The sequence below is a fragment of the Pelophylax lessonae genome, assembly GCF_965119305.1.
Source record: "Pelophylax lessonae genome assembly, chromosome: 5".
Taxonomy (NCBI): Eukaryota; Metazoa; Chordata; class Amphibia; order Anura; family Ranidae; genus Pelophylax; species Pelophylax lessonae.
This window is the reverse complement of record NC_138772.1, coordinates 344,943,145-344,957,436: the sequence shown is the minus strand read 5'-3', so window position 1 is coordinate 344,957,436 and position 14,292 is coordinate 344,943,145. Positions and strand designations below refer to the sequence as shown.

The 14,292-nt window shown below is 39.0% G+C and overlaps 1 protein-coding gene across 1 annotated transcript in view; it reads right to left on the bottom strand.

Moving 5' to 3' along the window:
* Positions 1–782: 782 nt before the first annotated feature.
* LOC309556520 (uncharacterized protein) overlaps positions 783–14,292 on the bottom strand; it is a gene marked incomplete at both ends in the record, with an annotated part of 164,343 nt that continues 150,833 nt past the window's right edge. The window contains 2 exons of the mRNA XM_082258969.1: positions 783–923; positions 9,741–9,885. Of these exons, the coding sequence (XP_082115095.1) occupies positions 783–923; positions 9,741–9,885 (286 nt within the window). The remainder of the gene's footprint in view (positions 924–9,740; positions 9,886–14,292) is intronic.

The window sequence follows — 14,292 nt, the reverse complement described above, 5'->3', positions numbered from 1 at the left end:
CCAGACCCTTAATCTGAGCATGTAGATTGGCTGGCCAAGAAAGGGGGGGTGGACATATGTATGGCCCCCCTTCTGAAGCATATAAAACCATAGGCCCTCAACGTTGGGGGGTGCCTTGCTAGGTTCCTTGACCAGAGAGCAGTAGTAGATTGATATCCTTCCTGACAGTTCTTTCTAAGGTTAGTTACCACTAACATCATTGACCATACTAGATGTCTGTAAGGGGAAAATCCTACCACTGACCACTAATGTAGGGGGACACTAAACTGATCACCATTGCAATAAGCCCTTCTCTCATTGACCACAAGTGTAGTGTGGCTTATGGACCATGAGGTCTAGATATGATTTTAGCAGGGAATCCCTCTGACCTGACTATTTCAAGGGTTCCTCAATGGTAAAAAAAAAAAAAGATTGAGAATGGCTGCACTACAGATTACTACATAGTTGACCACACTTTCGGTTTTTATACTTTTACATTTATGGGTCAGTTAATATCACATAGGCATGTCATGCTTTCCAAATGTTAAGCCAGTAGCCACTTGTATTTTTATTTCTGGGCCCTTAATGTAACCAAAGCAATCATACCCAGAAATGCCTTTACCTAGTTCAATTGTAAAATAATATTAGGTGTTCTTTAAAATCACTTTTACATTTTGGCATTATATATATATATATATATATATATATATAATAAAAGAAAAACTGGAAAAAAACAATTACATTTATATTCATGTAAACATATTAGCTTCCATAAATTGTTAATAGCTGTATTTACAGATGTATTACGGTAAACAGGTGCTTGAAGCTGTTGGAGTCACTTTAGTCTCCTGAAACACAAATGTGCAGGTAACTGTAAACAGAATGACAGTTATGTATGGTACCAAAATGTGTCTTTGTGAATCCTCTGAGAATTCTCTTAACACCTGAAAAAACAATTTTGAGAAAAGTATATGGACCATATCTGGAAGCAGGGTCATGGATGATAAAAGCCAACAGGGAACTCTACAAGTTAAACAGACATAATGAACAAGATTAAGGGGCCCAGATTTTGAAGGTTGAGCTATGATTTGAGGATTGCATCCAGCAAGATAAAAGAAAGAGTAGCAACAAACCTGAAGAAAGGAGGAGTGTGAAATAGTTCCTTTTTTTCCATATATTATGTTTATGACTAAAAAATAAACATATAAAACATCTTTTTCATCGTTTGTCAGATAAACACAAAATATATACTGTATTTTATGTATTATTTCAAGCCAGCAAAGGCAGATGTTAGGAATGGAACGCCAGCAGACAAGATGGCATTCTTGGGTAGATTCCTATTCATGGCTCTAGATGTGTGCATGCTCATGCCCACATGTGCACATGTATGCACATTGGCATGCATATGAAGCCACAAAGATATGCCCGTTCATGCATAGGCGTGTGTATGCGCACCCCATGACACATGTTGGCACCAAATAAACTATTTCAACTGTGTCAGTGCTTAGGATCAGTGATGTCTGGTCTACATAGTTTCTGTCCTAACATGCAACCTGTTACTCTGCACCTTGCCCCAGTTATTCACCCTGCTTGCTTTGACTACCCCTGAACTCCACCTGCACTGACCATGGCTTGTCCCTGAACTTTGCTTTGGCCTGTGCCCATTACTGCTACCTTGCTAATTTGTTATTGACCTGGCCTGTACCCTAGCCTGTATCTTGACATCGCTCCTACATCAAAATGACGTCATCAGGAGATCCTCTATGCGTTTCGTCATCAAAATGACGTCATCAGGAGCTCCTGATGACGTCATTTTGATGACAAAATGCGTAGAGCGTAGGTATGTCAGTTCCGCCTGAGTGAGCTAGTGAGACGCATATCCGGTCGCTGAGGTGCACGGCGTCCCGGAAATACCGATAGATGAGGGGTTTGCGGTCCTTATTACCTATGTTCACTGCTTACTACTTTTAAATGTGAGTACTTTACTTTTTGTCTAATAAACTCAATAGCGTTATACAGTACGTCACTATATAGAGTTTCTCTTCCTTATATCATCGGAAATGTGCCTATACCATTAATGGAGGGATTGCCTGTATGATGAGATATCGCTTGTAAATATACCTATGGGAAAGTGAAATTAGGAGAAATCCCAAAAGGAGTGGAGGTTGAAACCTACCTGGCTGAGTGATTCACCTTAAGGTTCTACACGCTGGTTACCCCTGTAGGGGTGCCGCCCTCTGGTGAGTGCGGGAAGTATCGAGAGGGGAGCACAGATTTTCTCACCCAGCACCCACTTTTTGGAGCCACTTCTGGGACCCACACTTTTCTCTAAGTAAAACTTTTTTCACCTATATATTTATTTGTTTTTTAATTTTTTTCACAAAAATATCACCTATGGACTTTTGTGGAAATTAATTGTTTTTTACTGGATCACCTATATTTATTCATTTGTTTATATACATATATATAATTTCCTGGTATATTATTGACATGGGATATTAATGAAGAAAAAAATTACATTTCTTGATCTGGAAATTCTACAAGTCAATACCAGATTGATTACCAAAACACATTTTAAGAGTGTGGATAGACATAGTTACCTACCAGTAGAAAGTTGTCATCATAAAAACTGGATATATAATATTCCAATTTATACGGTTAAGACGCAATTGCATGTATAAAGAAGACTTCCAAGAGCAAGCAATAGGTATGGGAGATTCATCAATAAGGGGTATGATCAAAACTCTATTGGGGAAAAAAAATCAAGGAAGTAGAGAATAGAAAGAGAGATTCCATTTATGTTTGACTATAATATACAACCTAAAATGATAGAAAAAATTATACGAAAACATTGGCATATCCTGCAAGCAAGTAGGCATTTAAAGGATGTACTCCCCAATCATTCAAAATTTGTGTATAAGAAGGCACTGACTATAAGGGATAAAGTGATTAAAAATGTGGTAGATCCACCTAAAAAGATGTTTTCATTCTTTACTGGAAAGGGTTTCTACCCCTGTAAAAGATGCTATGCGTGCACGAGGGCTAAATTACCAAAAGAGAAGAAGTCTGAGTTTACTTCAAATAGTACTGTAAACATATTTAAAATTAATGACTTTATAAGTTGTAACACAGAGGGGGCAGTATACGTTTTAGAATACAGTTGTGGATTACAATATGTAGGCCGTACTAAAAGATTATTGCGAATTAGGATCAAAGAACATGTACAAAATATACATAAAGGATATGATAAACACAGTGTGTCCAGACATTTCGATAAGGTACATCATAGAGATCCATCACATCTTAAATTTTGGGGTATAGTACCTTATAAAAGACACTGGAGGGGGTAATCATAAAATAAGAAAACTGAGCCAGTTAGAATCCAAGTGGATTTTTTTGATGAACACTCTTACTCCATCAAGTTTAAATATCGATTTTGATCTCAATTGTTTTATCAGCGATTTCTAATTTTTTCAATCCTCTTTTCACCTTCTGTATTGCATACTCTTCATTTCTTCCCCTTCCACCTGCTCCCCTACCCTTTGTCTCCCCCCCCTCCTCCTTTTCCTTTTTTAGATTCCCCCCCCCCTTTCCTATTATCAACATTGGTATATCTGGTATTTTAAATTAATTTATTTTTTTATACCTTGTATTTTATACACTTCAGTTTTTTATATATCTATATGGACTTAACATATATCTCTGCAGAGGTTTTCATCTTCTTAGCCCATTCATGGGTTTTTTTTTATTGCAGTTTTATATATATATTTACATATTTTTAATACTTTTTCTATTGAAGCTGAGTATTCCATTTAATATTTATAATAAATGTAATGGTTTTTATTTTTTGTCATTATGGTTAGAGCATATTGTGAAGTGTGTTCGTCCCTCCTGGTATCATTAGCGATATCTGAGCTTTAAAAATATATTCTTTTACTGGATGGGATTTGTCACCAAATTGGGGCTACAACATCATGGTGTCTTAATTATTTGTCAGTCAATGGCCGCAATTGGCTCTCTTCAGACATAAATGAATTCCACAATACATCCTCTGTCATCCCCGGAAGAAGTCACGAAGCACATGATGTAACGCATATGGCAGAGACGCAGTGACCCCCGGAAGTGATGTTCACACTAGTACGAGCAGGACGCTCTAGATAACGCCGCTCACACAGTTTATAGATGTAAGTCTTTTTATGCCTATTTATAAATAAATACTTGGAAATACTACACCATGAGATTATCATTTCTATCCCCACCCATGAGAGACACTATGGATGGAGATCTTTGAAAAATGATCACATAGTGATAGGTGCTGTATTGTATTGGCAATCCGCCTCCAGGACCCCCTAAGGAACACAATATACTTAAAAGACTTGTTACAAGAAAAAAGAGAGGTTGGAGAACAGTGAGCACTATTTTGGTGGCACTTTAAAGAAGACGACCATCACACACCACTGGTCACCTATTGGTGAAGGGAATCACCTAATATACTTTGTTGGACATTATATATTTTCTAGACACTTTTATTATTTTTCATTTTATTGCTTTTTGCACTGCTTAAAGTGGACAGTTCATTGAATATTTTTGGATATCCACATATATTTTTAGACACATTGGCCAAATTCATTGTTTTAGCGCTGTTAAATGTGGATTACTCATTCCGCATACTGGATTCATTTATTGTTGTTACTTCACCCATTGATTATATATGAGATTTCACGTTTATGTATGCATCTATTTGAATCACACAGTATATAGTCACTTGCATTTTATATAATTTTGTGTTATTACACATTTTCACTTTTGAGAGGTAGCGCTTCACTATATTTATTTTTTAACATCTAAAAGTTTATTGAATTTATATACACTCCCCACTGACTCTACGAACTATGGAGGGGAGTTCCACATCCTTACCACTCTAACTGTAAAGAACCCCTTATGCAGTTTACAATTGAACCGATTCTTGTGTAGCTTCAATATGTGACTTCTTTGGAGACCTTACGTTTCATAGTTTCTTGCTATAATCTTTAATCAAAGATTTTTATTTTGTAATCATATTCCCTCTTAAGTGCCTCTTCTCCAGGTAATAGGTTTAATGTCTGTAGTTGTCCTTCCCTGAGCTCTCTCCATTTCAAGTACAGAACTACCAGAGTTACATTCAGAGTTTTGTAAAGTTGTAAAAATATACTTTTATTTCTTAAGTAAATGCTCTTTTATTGCATCCTAATACTCTTCACAAAGTACGTTTACAAACTTCAAAATTGTTCATATCAATAAGAGTAGGCTGGAAAAAATGTAATTAAAATGTAGAAATGAATATATGATTTTACATTTTGACCATAAATACACTTGAATTCACAAAGCTTTAATACCTAGAAAAGGATCACTTTCAGGTAACCTCAATGAGATATGAAAATAAAGCCACATTTTTAGCCAAGTAAAGATCCTTATTCTTGTGTTAAAACCTTGTGAAATGAGCCATACGAATGCTGAATTATTTCAGTTGCGTTTTCACTTTTGTACTTTTTAGAGAAAATATTCACTCGGAAAACAATCATTGCAGCAGTTAAAAAAGGAAAAGCAAAACATCTTCAAACTGAAATCAAATAAAGTCAATTAAAATATTGGCAGTTATAAAGATTTTTTTTTTGAGTGGATTTAAGATCCCTGGCCAGGAGCCAACTAAAGATATCACTGCCAATATGATAACAGCTACTCGTTATCTCACAAGATGAAAGCATTCTTCATATTAAAGATTATAAATAACATTAACAATGATCTCAATAGTGCCTGCTTCTTAAAATCTAAGCTAAGTGTCTGATACCACCTATAGCATTTTTACAGATACAGAGAAAAAAAAACTTTTGACATTTGTTAAGTATAAACTACTTTCAGTACATATACAGTACATTTATTGCTTTACATTTCTCAAAAAATTATTATCCTGAAACCTCTTGTATACTGCTGGCTTTTTTTTTTCTGAAAGGTAAAATCATAATGTTCTAGTATGCATCGCATACAGGAGTTGCCATTTACGGCTCAGGGCTCAGAAGGAACGTCAGGGGTGGTCGTTCCTTCAGAGTGTATGCACCAGTGATGTCACTGGCTGCATGTAATGTAAATATCTCCTAAATTCTGCACGTTTATAAGATATTTACACCACCTATAGGTATACCTTATTATAGGCTTACCTATAGGTAAAAGTTAGGAAAGTAAGTTTACTTCCTCTTTAAATAATTTTCAGAGCACATTGTAATGAGTAGCATATATTTATACAACATTTGAGTCCCCTACCAATTATATGATCATCATTTGATACTCAATTTTCAACCAGGCCAAACAGCAACTGTAGCATCTTTGAGTATCTATGGCTCAAGTACCTTCGATTGATAAAGGGGAATATTGCGATGGTCTAAAATTTGCATAAATAATTAATGTCTAATATAAGTGTATGTAATGAACCTGTTGGGAGCAACTAGACTGGACTGGTTTTCAATATTTAACTAAGAAAAATGCTTGTCTTTCCTAAACTATCATTTTCCTAGGGCATTTAACCTTGGACCTCAAAAACATTAAATTTTAGGGATACGAGTCATATCTGAAGGGCCCAAAAACTGCCTACTCCTAAACTGCAGGTTTTAAAATTAGGTTACATTTGCATGGATGGCTTGACACAATGCACATTCCTTTTTTGAAAAATGCAGTATGCCAGAATAAATGGGACACACCTAAATGAGAATACCTTCCTCCCAGCATTTGAGAACAGGGAGTAGTGATCATTCAACTTCCTTAAACCCATACTGTATTTGGTGCATCACAATTCTAAACAGTCTTTGTAATTTGATGGAATAGAGTTCAGTTTCTATATGGTGCTTGATGAACATTAGAAGTGACAATATTGGACTTTCTGTCAAAAAAGCATAGGATCTGCCTTGCATAAAAGCATTAATTTTTATTAGCTTTAGAAATCAATGTATAGCAGCAGAAAATAATATATTAAATTATGCACTACAATTAATGTAACAAAGTTGGTCACAATAGTTGAAAGATGTCCACTGACTGATTGAAGCTAGGGCAGCTAATATATCAAATGAATACTTTTCCTGAGCTCCTAAAGCTTATTTTTTATGGTTTAATCGTTGCTACTAGGAATGACATTTAGGTTTGCTGTTACCATGGGTTCAAGATAAACCCTGCATGTATGAGATTTGCAATCCTGACGAATTTTTGGTGAATTTTGCTCGGATGAATTCTTTATTACCATAACGGACTGTCTGCTTCAGAGTCTGTAGCATACAGTTGTTGCTGGCACGGGCAAAGCTGCACTTTGCAGCAAATTACTTCACACTTGTGTGATTAAGCCCAGGTTCACACTGAGGCCATTTTGAAATTGTGAGAGTTCAGCTGAACTCGTACGATTTTAAGCCGGCATTTGGGTCCAATCTAGAGGGTGATTTCACAGACATCTGTTCGGGTTCCCACGCAGTTGTCTATGGAAATCGCCCCCCCCCCCCCCCCAGGGCCCCAAAAGTAGTACTGAAACTACTTTTGGGAATTGGTGCGATGCTAACTTCGGACTGTGCAATTGTGGGCAATTGGCTCGGATTTGACATGCAATTTGATTTTGCAACCCTATGATTGCTATTTATAGAGTAATGTTCCATTATAACACTAACATTTTAGTGCTGATATTTTGGGTGTCATGCCTCGTTTGCTTGAAAGCCCACAGTGGGCTAAGTACTTTAAGAAACTAATTATCAAGCTGCCCCCCTGTCCACTTTCCCTTAAAAAAAAAAAATGATCATAACAAAATTATATTAAGTTCAGCTTTCAAAATTGTCTCCCTCCTTTCTCCCAGCACCATTAACTAGTAACTTTATGTGATCCTTTGGCTGGGTTCACACTGATGCGGCCGCAGATCACAGCAGGGGGTCTGATGCATTTTTGCTCACCGATTCAGGTGCAAATCAGGTCCAAATGTTTGCCTGAATTCGCACCTGAAACGGAGCCAAAGATGCACAGTCTCCTTCGGGAGGCGGTCACAGTCTCCTGTCATGCAAAACCTGCATCCAATTCACATCAGTGTGAACCCAGCCTTATTTGGAATTGATAAAAGGATGTTTTGTCCATCCAAATGGGTATTTATCTTTGTCTCTTAACCTGTTTTCATACTGAAACAGACAAAACTCCCCTGCTCCTTGTTGCTTTGCTGTTAAAGTGATTGTAAAGTCTAATTTTTCCCTAGAAAAATAATAAACATGTGTAGCAGGATTTCCAGCCTTTGTGCTGAATGTGGGTCTGCCAGGGTTACCGCTAGTAACAACAGCACATTTAAGCATGTTCTCCAAGTGTGAGCACTTAAACAAGAAACAATTCAGCATCCTTGGTTTTTGTATTTATTTTAGGAACTTGGATGGGAGAAGGGAATGAGTGGCATACTCCTCTGGCTTGACTTTCTCAGAGAATGGGACTCTGAGAAAAATGCCTCTTGACGCTGACTTAACGCTGGCTGAATGGCGGTCAATGCCCATTGGCACTTGTTAACACTGACTTTCTGTTTGTGAACTTGAACTGACGTCTGATACTTCCTTGTGACTCAAAAATCCTTTGTACTGCTCCCTTTGGCCTTCCTGGCTGAGGTAGCTATTTGTAAGCACTGCTGCAACTCTTAACACTTCAGGGCCCACACTGGCACCCTCTCTGAATTCTCTTCAGGGCTTAGACTCAGGCACCCCCTTTCTAAGCTTCCTCCTGGTTAGCTGGCTCCTGGATCCCTCTGACCTCCTGGAGTGGTCTCCTATCCTAGGCAGACCCGGGGGCAGTTCACAGTACTAACGACTTTGCTTTCCTGGAAACTCCAACCCCAACAGCTCCACACGGTCCTAAGCACACTGGATCCCTCTCTGCAGCTCAGCTCAACCTTCTGTCCTCTAGGTCGACCGCCAAGGACACCTTTCCTCTCACCAACAGGAGGAGAGACAGCCGTCACCCTCCTCCTGGGACTCTGCTTCCCGCCAAAGACACCCTGTCATGTGCTCCCCTCAGACTTATATTCCCCTCCCAGGATGCATTGTGGCAGAATCTGCCCTCTGGGATGGATTCAAGCCCAGGTGTGCTATTGGTCAGGTTTCCTCCACTGTCCAATGAGAGCCCTCATTGGATACAGTGGGGAGACTCCCCAACTCAAAAGTCACAACTGAGAACACACGACAGCCTGACTGAATAATTGGACCCTGCTGATAAGCAGACAAGGTCTCCCCTATAGGTTACCTAGCACCTACCTAGGAGGGTGCTACACATGTTATACTTACATTCTCTATTGCAGTGGATTTTCACACAGCAGCCCGGATCCTCCTCTTCTCGGGTCCCTCTTCTGTGATCCTGGCCCCTCCCTCCTGTTCAGTGCCCCTACAGCAAACAGCTTGTTATGGGGGTACCTGAGCTGAGTCACAGCTCCCTGTGTCCATGCAGACATGGATCCCTGACCTGGTCCCACCCCTCTCTCCCCTGATTGGCTAGCTGACTTTGATTGACAGCAGCGGGAGCCAGTGGCACCGCTGCTGTGTCTCAGCCAATCAAGAAGGAGAATCTCAGACGGCTGAGGTACTCGTGGACTTTGCTGGACAGAGAGGGACCTCAGGTAAATATTAGGGGGGCTGAGGGGGGGCTTCTGCACACAGAAGGCTTTTTATCTTAATGCATTAATGCATTAAGAAAAAACCTTCTGCCTTTACAACTCCTTTACCTCTTTTACCTACTTGTTGGTAATCTGATATTTTACTTATTACAAAACCAGTTATGTGGAGAGAAGTTCTGCGCCTTTGAAACAACTTCTGTTTGTTGCATTCAAACAATAGGTTGCACCACGCCAAGTTCCTTTTCTTCCTTTGCTTTGGAGGAAGCCTGCAGGAGAAAGAAATAAGGTAAGTATTTATAATTATTTCTTTCCCCCTAGCTAAGCAAGCATTTTTCCTATACAGTCCATGGGCGGATGGTGTGGGGGGTGTCAGGGGCACTGCTTGGATACATTTAACAACATCCCATAGTGGGGTTTAATAACTTTAAAGTTATTTCAAGGAGAGCCCTTGTCGTTCACAGTGCCAATGTCACTTTAAAGCGTAACTCCACTTTTGTTGAGAAAAAAACATTCCCCTCTGGGTCATGTATGTACATTACAAGGATTATAACAACCTTTGTTGCAGATTCCTATCTTTTTTTTTTCTGAAGAAATTATGTTTTTTCTCCTCTGTGCCTCTGTGCTGAGTGGGTCTAATGGGAGTGGTTTCATAATTATCAATCAGCTGTCCAGCTGCAGAACACTAATGAGGAAAGCTGCAGGGCCTGCATCCCTTTAGACGGGCTTTTATTGGGAGTCTCTCACCAAGAATTACATTTTTGTTGCAGGGGATGCCTGAAATCTGACTTGTATCTTAGGCAGACTTCTGGGAAAATTGGTGAGCCAGTCACATAAGCAGTAAATTATGTTTCTGTGGGGCGTTCTGCACACATTCTGTGTGTACAGAACACCTCCAGGTAGCCATATTGCATTGCATTTTCAGAAAATTACAGCGGCTGTAGATTGAAAAGGAAAGGTCATTTTTATTATCCTTTCTGGAAGGATTTACCCCCTAATGACCAGGCCATCTTTTGCGATACGACACTGCGTTACTTTAACTGACAATTGTGCGGGCATTCAACACTGTACCCTAATAAAATTGATGTCCTTTTTTCCCACAAATAAAGCTTTCTTTTGGTGGTATTTGATCACCTGTGCGATTTTTATTTTTTGCACTATAAACAAAAGAAGAGCAACAATTCTGAATAAAAAAATATTTTTTAAATTCTGCTATATAACATTCCCAATAAAAAAAATTAAAAAATCAATGTGTATTCTGCTACATATTTTTGGTTAAAAAAAAATCCCAATAAGTGTATATTGATTGGTTTGCACGAAAGTTATCACGTCTACAAACTAGGGGAAAGATTTATGTAAATTTTATTTATTTATTTTTATTTTTTTACTAGTAATTGTGGTGATCAGCTATTTTTAGCAGGACTGCGACATTGCGGTGGGCGGGTTGGACACCTAACTGACATTTTTGACACTCTTGGGGGGACCAGTGACATTACTACAGTAATCAGTGCTAAAAACACTGGCAGGGAAGGGGTTACACCAGGGGTGATCAAAGGGTTAAATGTGTCCCTACTGGGTGCTTTCTAACTGTGGAGGGATGGGCTTACTGCATAAACACAGAGACATATGTTCCTAAATAAGAGGAACACAGGATCCCTGTGTTCATAACTGAAAGACTAGCAGTCTGCTGTGTTTACAACACGTAGACTGTCTCTACGGGGAGCAATTGTGGGTGCCTGGCGGCAATCGCGGCAGCCGAACCCGCAAACTCCCCTGTTGCAAATGGGTGTTTGCGTGTGCCGCCGCAAAGCGACGTACAGGTACGTCATTTCACGGGACAGAGCCGACCTGCCGCAGTATATGTACTGTTGGCGGTCGGTAAGTGGTTAACATTCAGTTACAATATTACTTGTGTTGCAATTGTATACGCTATATTATTTTTTCTTTATTTGCTATCTTTTTCCCCTACGAAAGTGGAGTTACCCTTTAAACGAACAATTCTTTTTATATTGAAAAATAAATTTACTTACTTCATGTTCCCAGTTTAGGTCTTGTGTAAACACAGATACAGAAATGAACAGAATTCAATGGAGAAGAGAAACGATTGCAAATAAAAGTTATCTATTCATTAAACGCATGCAGCTGGGAGATAATTTAATATAAAGTAATTGCTCAAGGATGGGACTTAGAAAAAGGCTTTCATTCTGTCAGCCTACTCTAAATCCAACAAAAGAGGAATGTCCACACAAGCAAGACAACTGCAGATGATTCACTTAAATAATGTATTAAATCAATCTTACGTCAGTACATATTTTCCCACAGACTTACAATATTCTAAATTAAATATATTTAATTACTCTGCTTCCTTTTTTTTTTTATTTCTAGTTTGAAATAATTTCAGATTTCAGCCATCTGCAATCTTGATGCTTAAACAAGAAATGCTTTTAACTTAATCTATTTTTACGATTTTTTTGTTATTGGAAAGTTGTGTGTGATTAATGGATCCTGAACTTGGCTGGAATGCTTATTTCTAGATCTTTTATAGTGAACAGCCAATAGCAAGCAGTGGCTTAGGGTGGAAACAAACTAGCCTTTGTCTGACTATAAAAGGCCATTACTCATTACAGTGAAGTTATCACAAGATAATAATATACTTCTGTTAGGTTTTCTCTTCCATATGTTGCCCCCCCTAAGAACAGATTGGAGTATGGCAATGACAGGGTTTTGAAGTGCTATTTTAAAACTGATGCATGAAAGTACATTGTGCTTTATAAATGTGACAAATAGCACAACTAAGCATATATTGGATAGTCGAAGGGCTAAATTTAAAGTATAGACTGCTTTAAAGCATTTTGACTGAATACTGTAGAATTAAATTTACATGCTTGCAGCTCAGCATCTGGTTTTTATCACGTAGTTATGCAGCAATAACTGATTAACACATACTTTTACAAAATACTAAAATGTACTACAAAATATTTTCCCTTTCTTGCACATGACCTCCCTCTCTTCTGATCTATTACCAATAATTCTTGTATGTAATTGATCTACAACCATAGAGATTAATACAATAAAAAATAACCACAGTATGACAGCATCCACAAATACATGTCCCTGACTTGTTAACAGAAGATTGACGATACCTTATCCAGCATAGCGGGGATAAACCCACCTTTCTGTATTTTCCTTTGCTGATGCATCTTCATGGTAGCATATAAAGGGTTGTGGCTCTGCCCCCATAGCCTGATGGCACTGGTTAACTATAAATCAAAGACAGACTCTGCTCCCAGCATTCTCTGTAACTCTCACCATTTGGGTGGGAATCTGTATGCTGCCATGAAGATGTACCAGGAAAGGAAAATGACGGAAAGGTAAGTATACCATTTTCCATTTACCTGGCGCATCATGGCAACATACAATGGGAACTAACTCGCTATATGCGAGGGTGCAAGGAAAAAATTGTAATGATCAGTAGCGTAAGCACAAGAAATTTTCCACATTTTGCTGTTTTGAGCTGAACTGGGTTCAACTAATAAAGAGTAATTAGGGTGTTCTCAGAGGATCCTATTGCTGACTTACAAATAGCCTCAGGAGACAGTCAGCACTCCACTGTCCACAGAGCTGGCACTGCCCTGCTTGAATGTCTTCTTAAGTCCTCTGGAACAGGAAGCTCTTGTGAAAAGCAGGCTCTTTTTAATTGTCTTAACAGTCTTGGAGGCGACTGTATGTGTTTCATGCTGATTGACCTTGGCTTAAAGGAGTTGTAAAGTCAGGAAAGTTTTTTATCTTAATGCATTCTATGCATTAAAATAAAAAGTCTTCTGTGTGTAGCAGCCCCCCTAGCATCCCTGAAACTTACCTGTGCCCCCTCTCTGTCCAGCCATGTCCACGAGTCCCTCTGCCGTCCTGGGACTCTCCCTCCTGATTGGCTGAGATACAGCCGTGGCGCCATTGGCTCCCGCAGCTGTAATTTAAAGTCAGTGAATCAATCAGGAGAGAGAGGGGGTGGCAGCTCTGTGTGTGAATGCCCACATGGAGCTGCAGCTCGGCTCGGTAGCCCCCATAGCAAGCTGCTTGCTGTGGGGGCACTCAATAGGAGGGAGGGGACAGGAGCAGCAATGATGGACCCGTAAAGAGAAGGATCTGGGCTGCTCTGTGCAAAACCAACTGCACAGAGGAGTTAAGTATAATATGTATAATATGTTTGTTATTTTTTTTTTAAACAAGACTTTACAATCACTTTAAGCCATAGGGAAACAAGCACAGATTTCAGCTTTCCTGAATAAAAAATGTTTGCTGCCAAGCAGGCCATCAGAGCTAGACCAACATCCAGGGGATTTAGTTCTCACGCTTCATCAAATAAAGATAGTAAATTGACTTTTTGGTTAAAGTGGAAGGAAACAATCACCTTATGGATAAAAGCAGTCTGGGGGTTTTAGGACTATTCTGTCTGGGTAGAATGTTAGGTGAGGCTCCTTAAAACAACGCCTGTAGTTCTGACACCCTTTTTACAGAGGTTGAAGCAACCAGAAATATGGTCTTCAGGGTTAGAATGCAGAGTGTAGCCAATACTGTAGGACAGAAATGAGGCCTTTATAGAGCTCATATAGCTTATAGAGCTTATAGAGCTTTATAGAGTCCCACTTAGAGAACAATGGTTTTCTGGCAAATCTTTA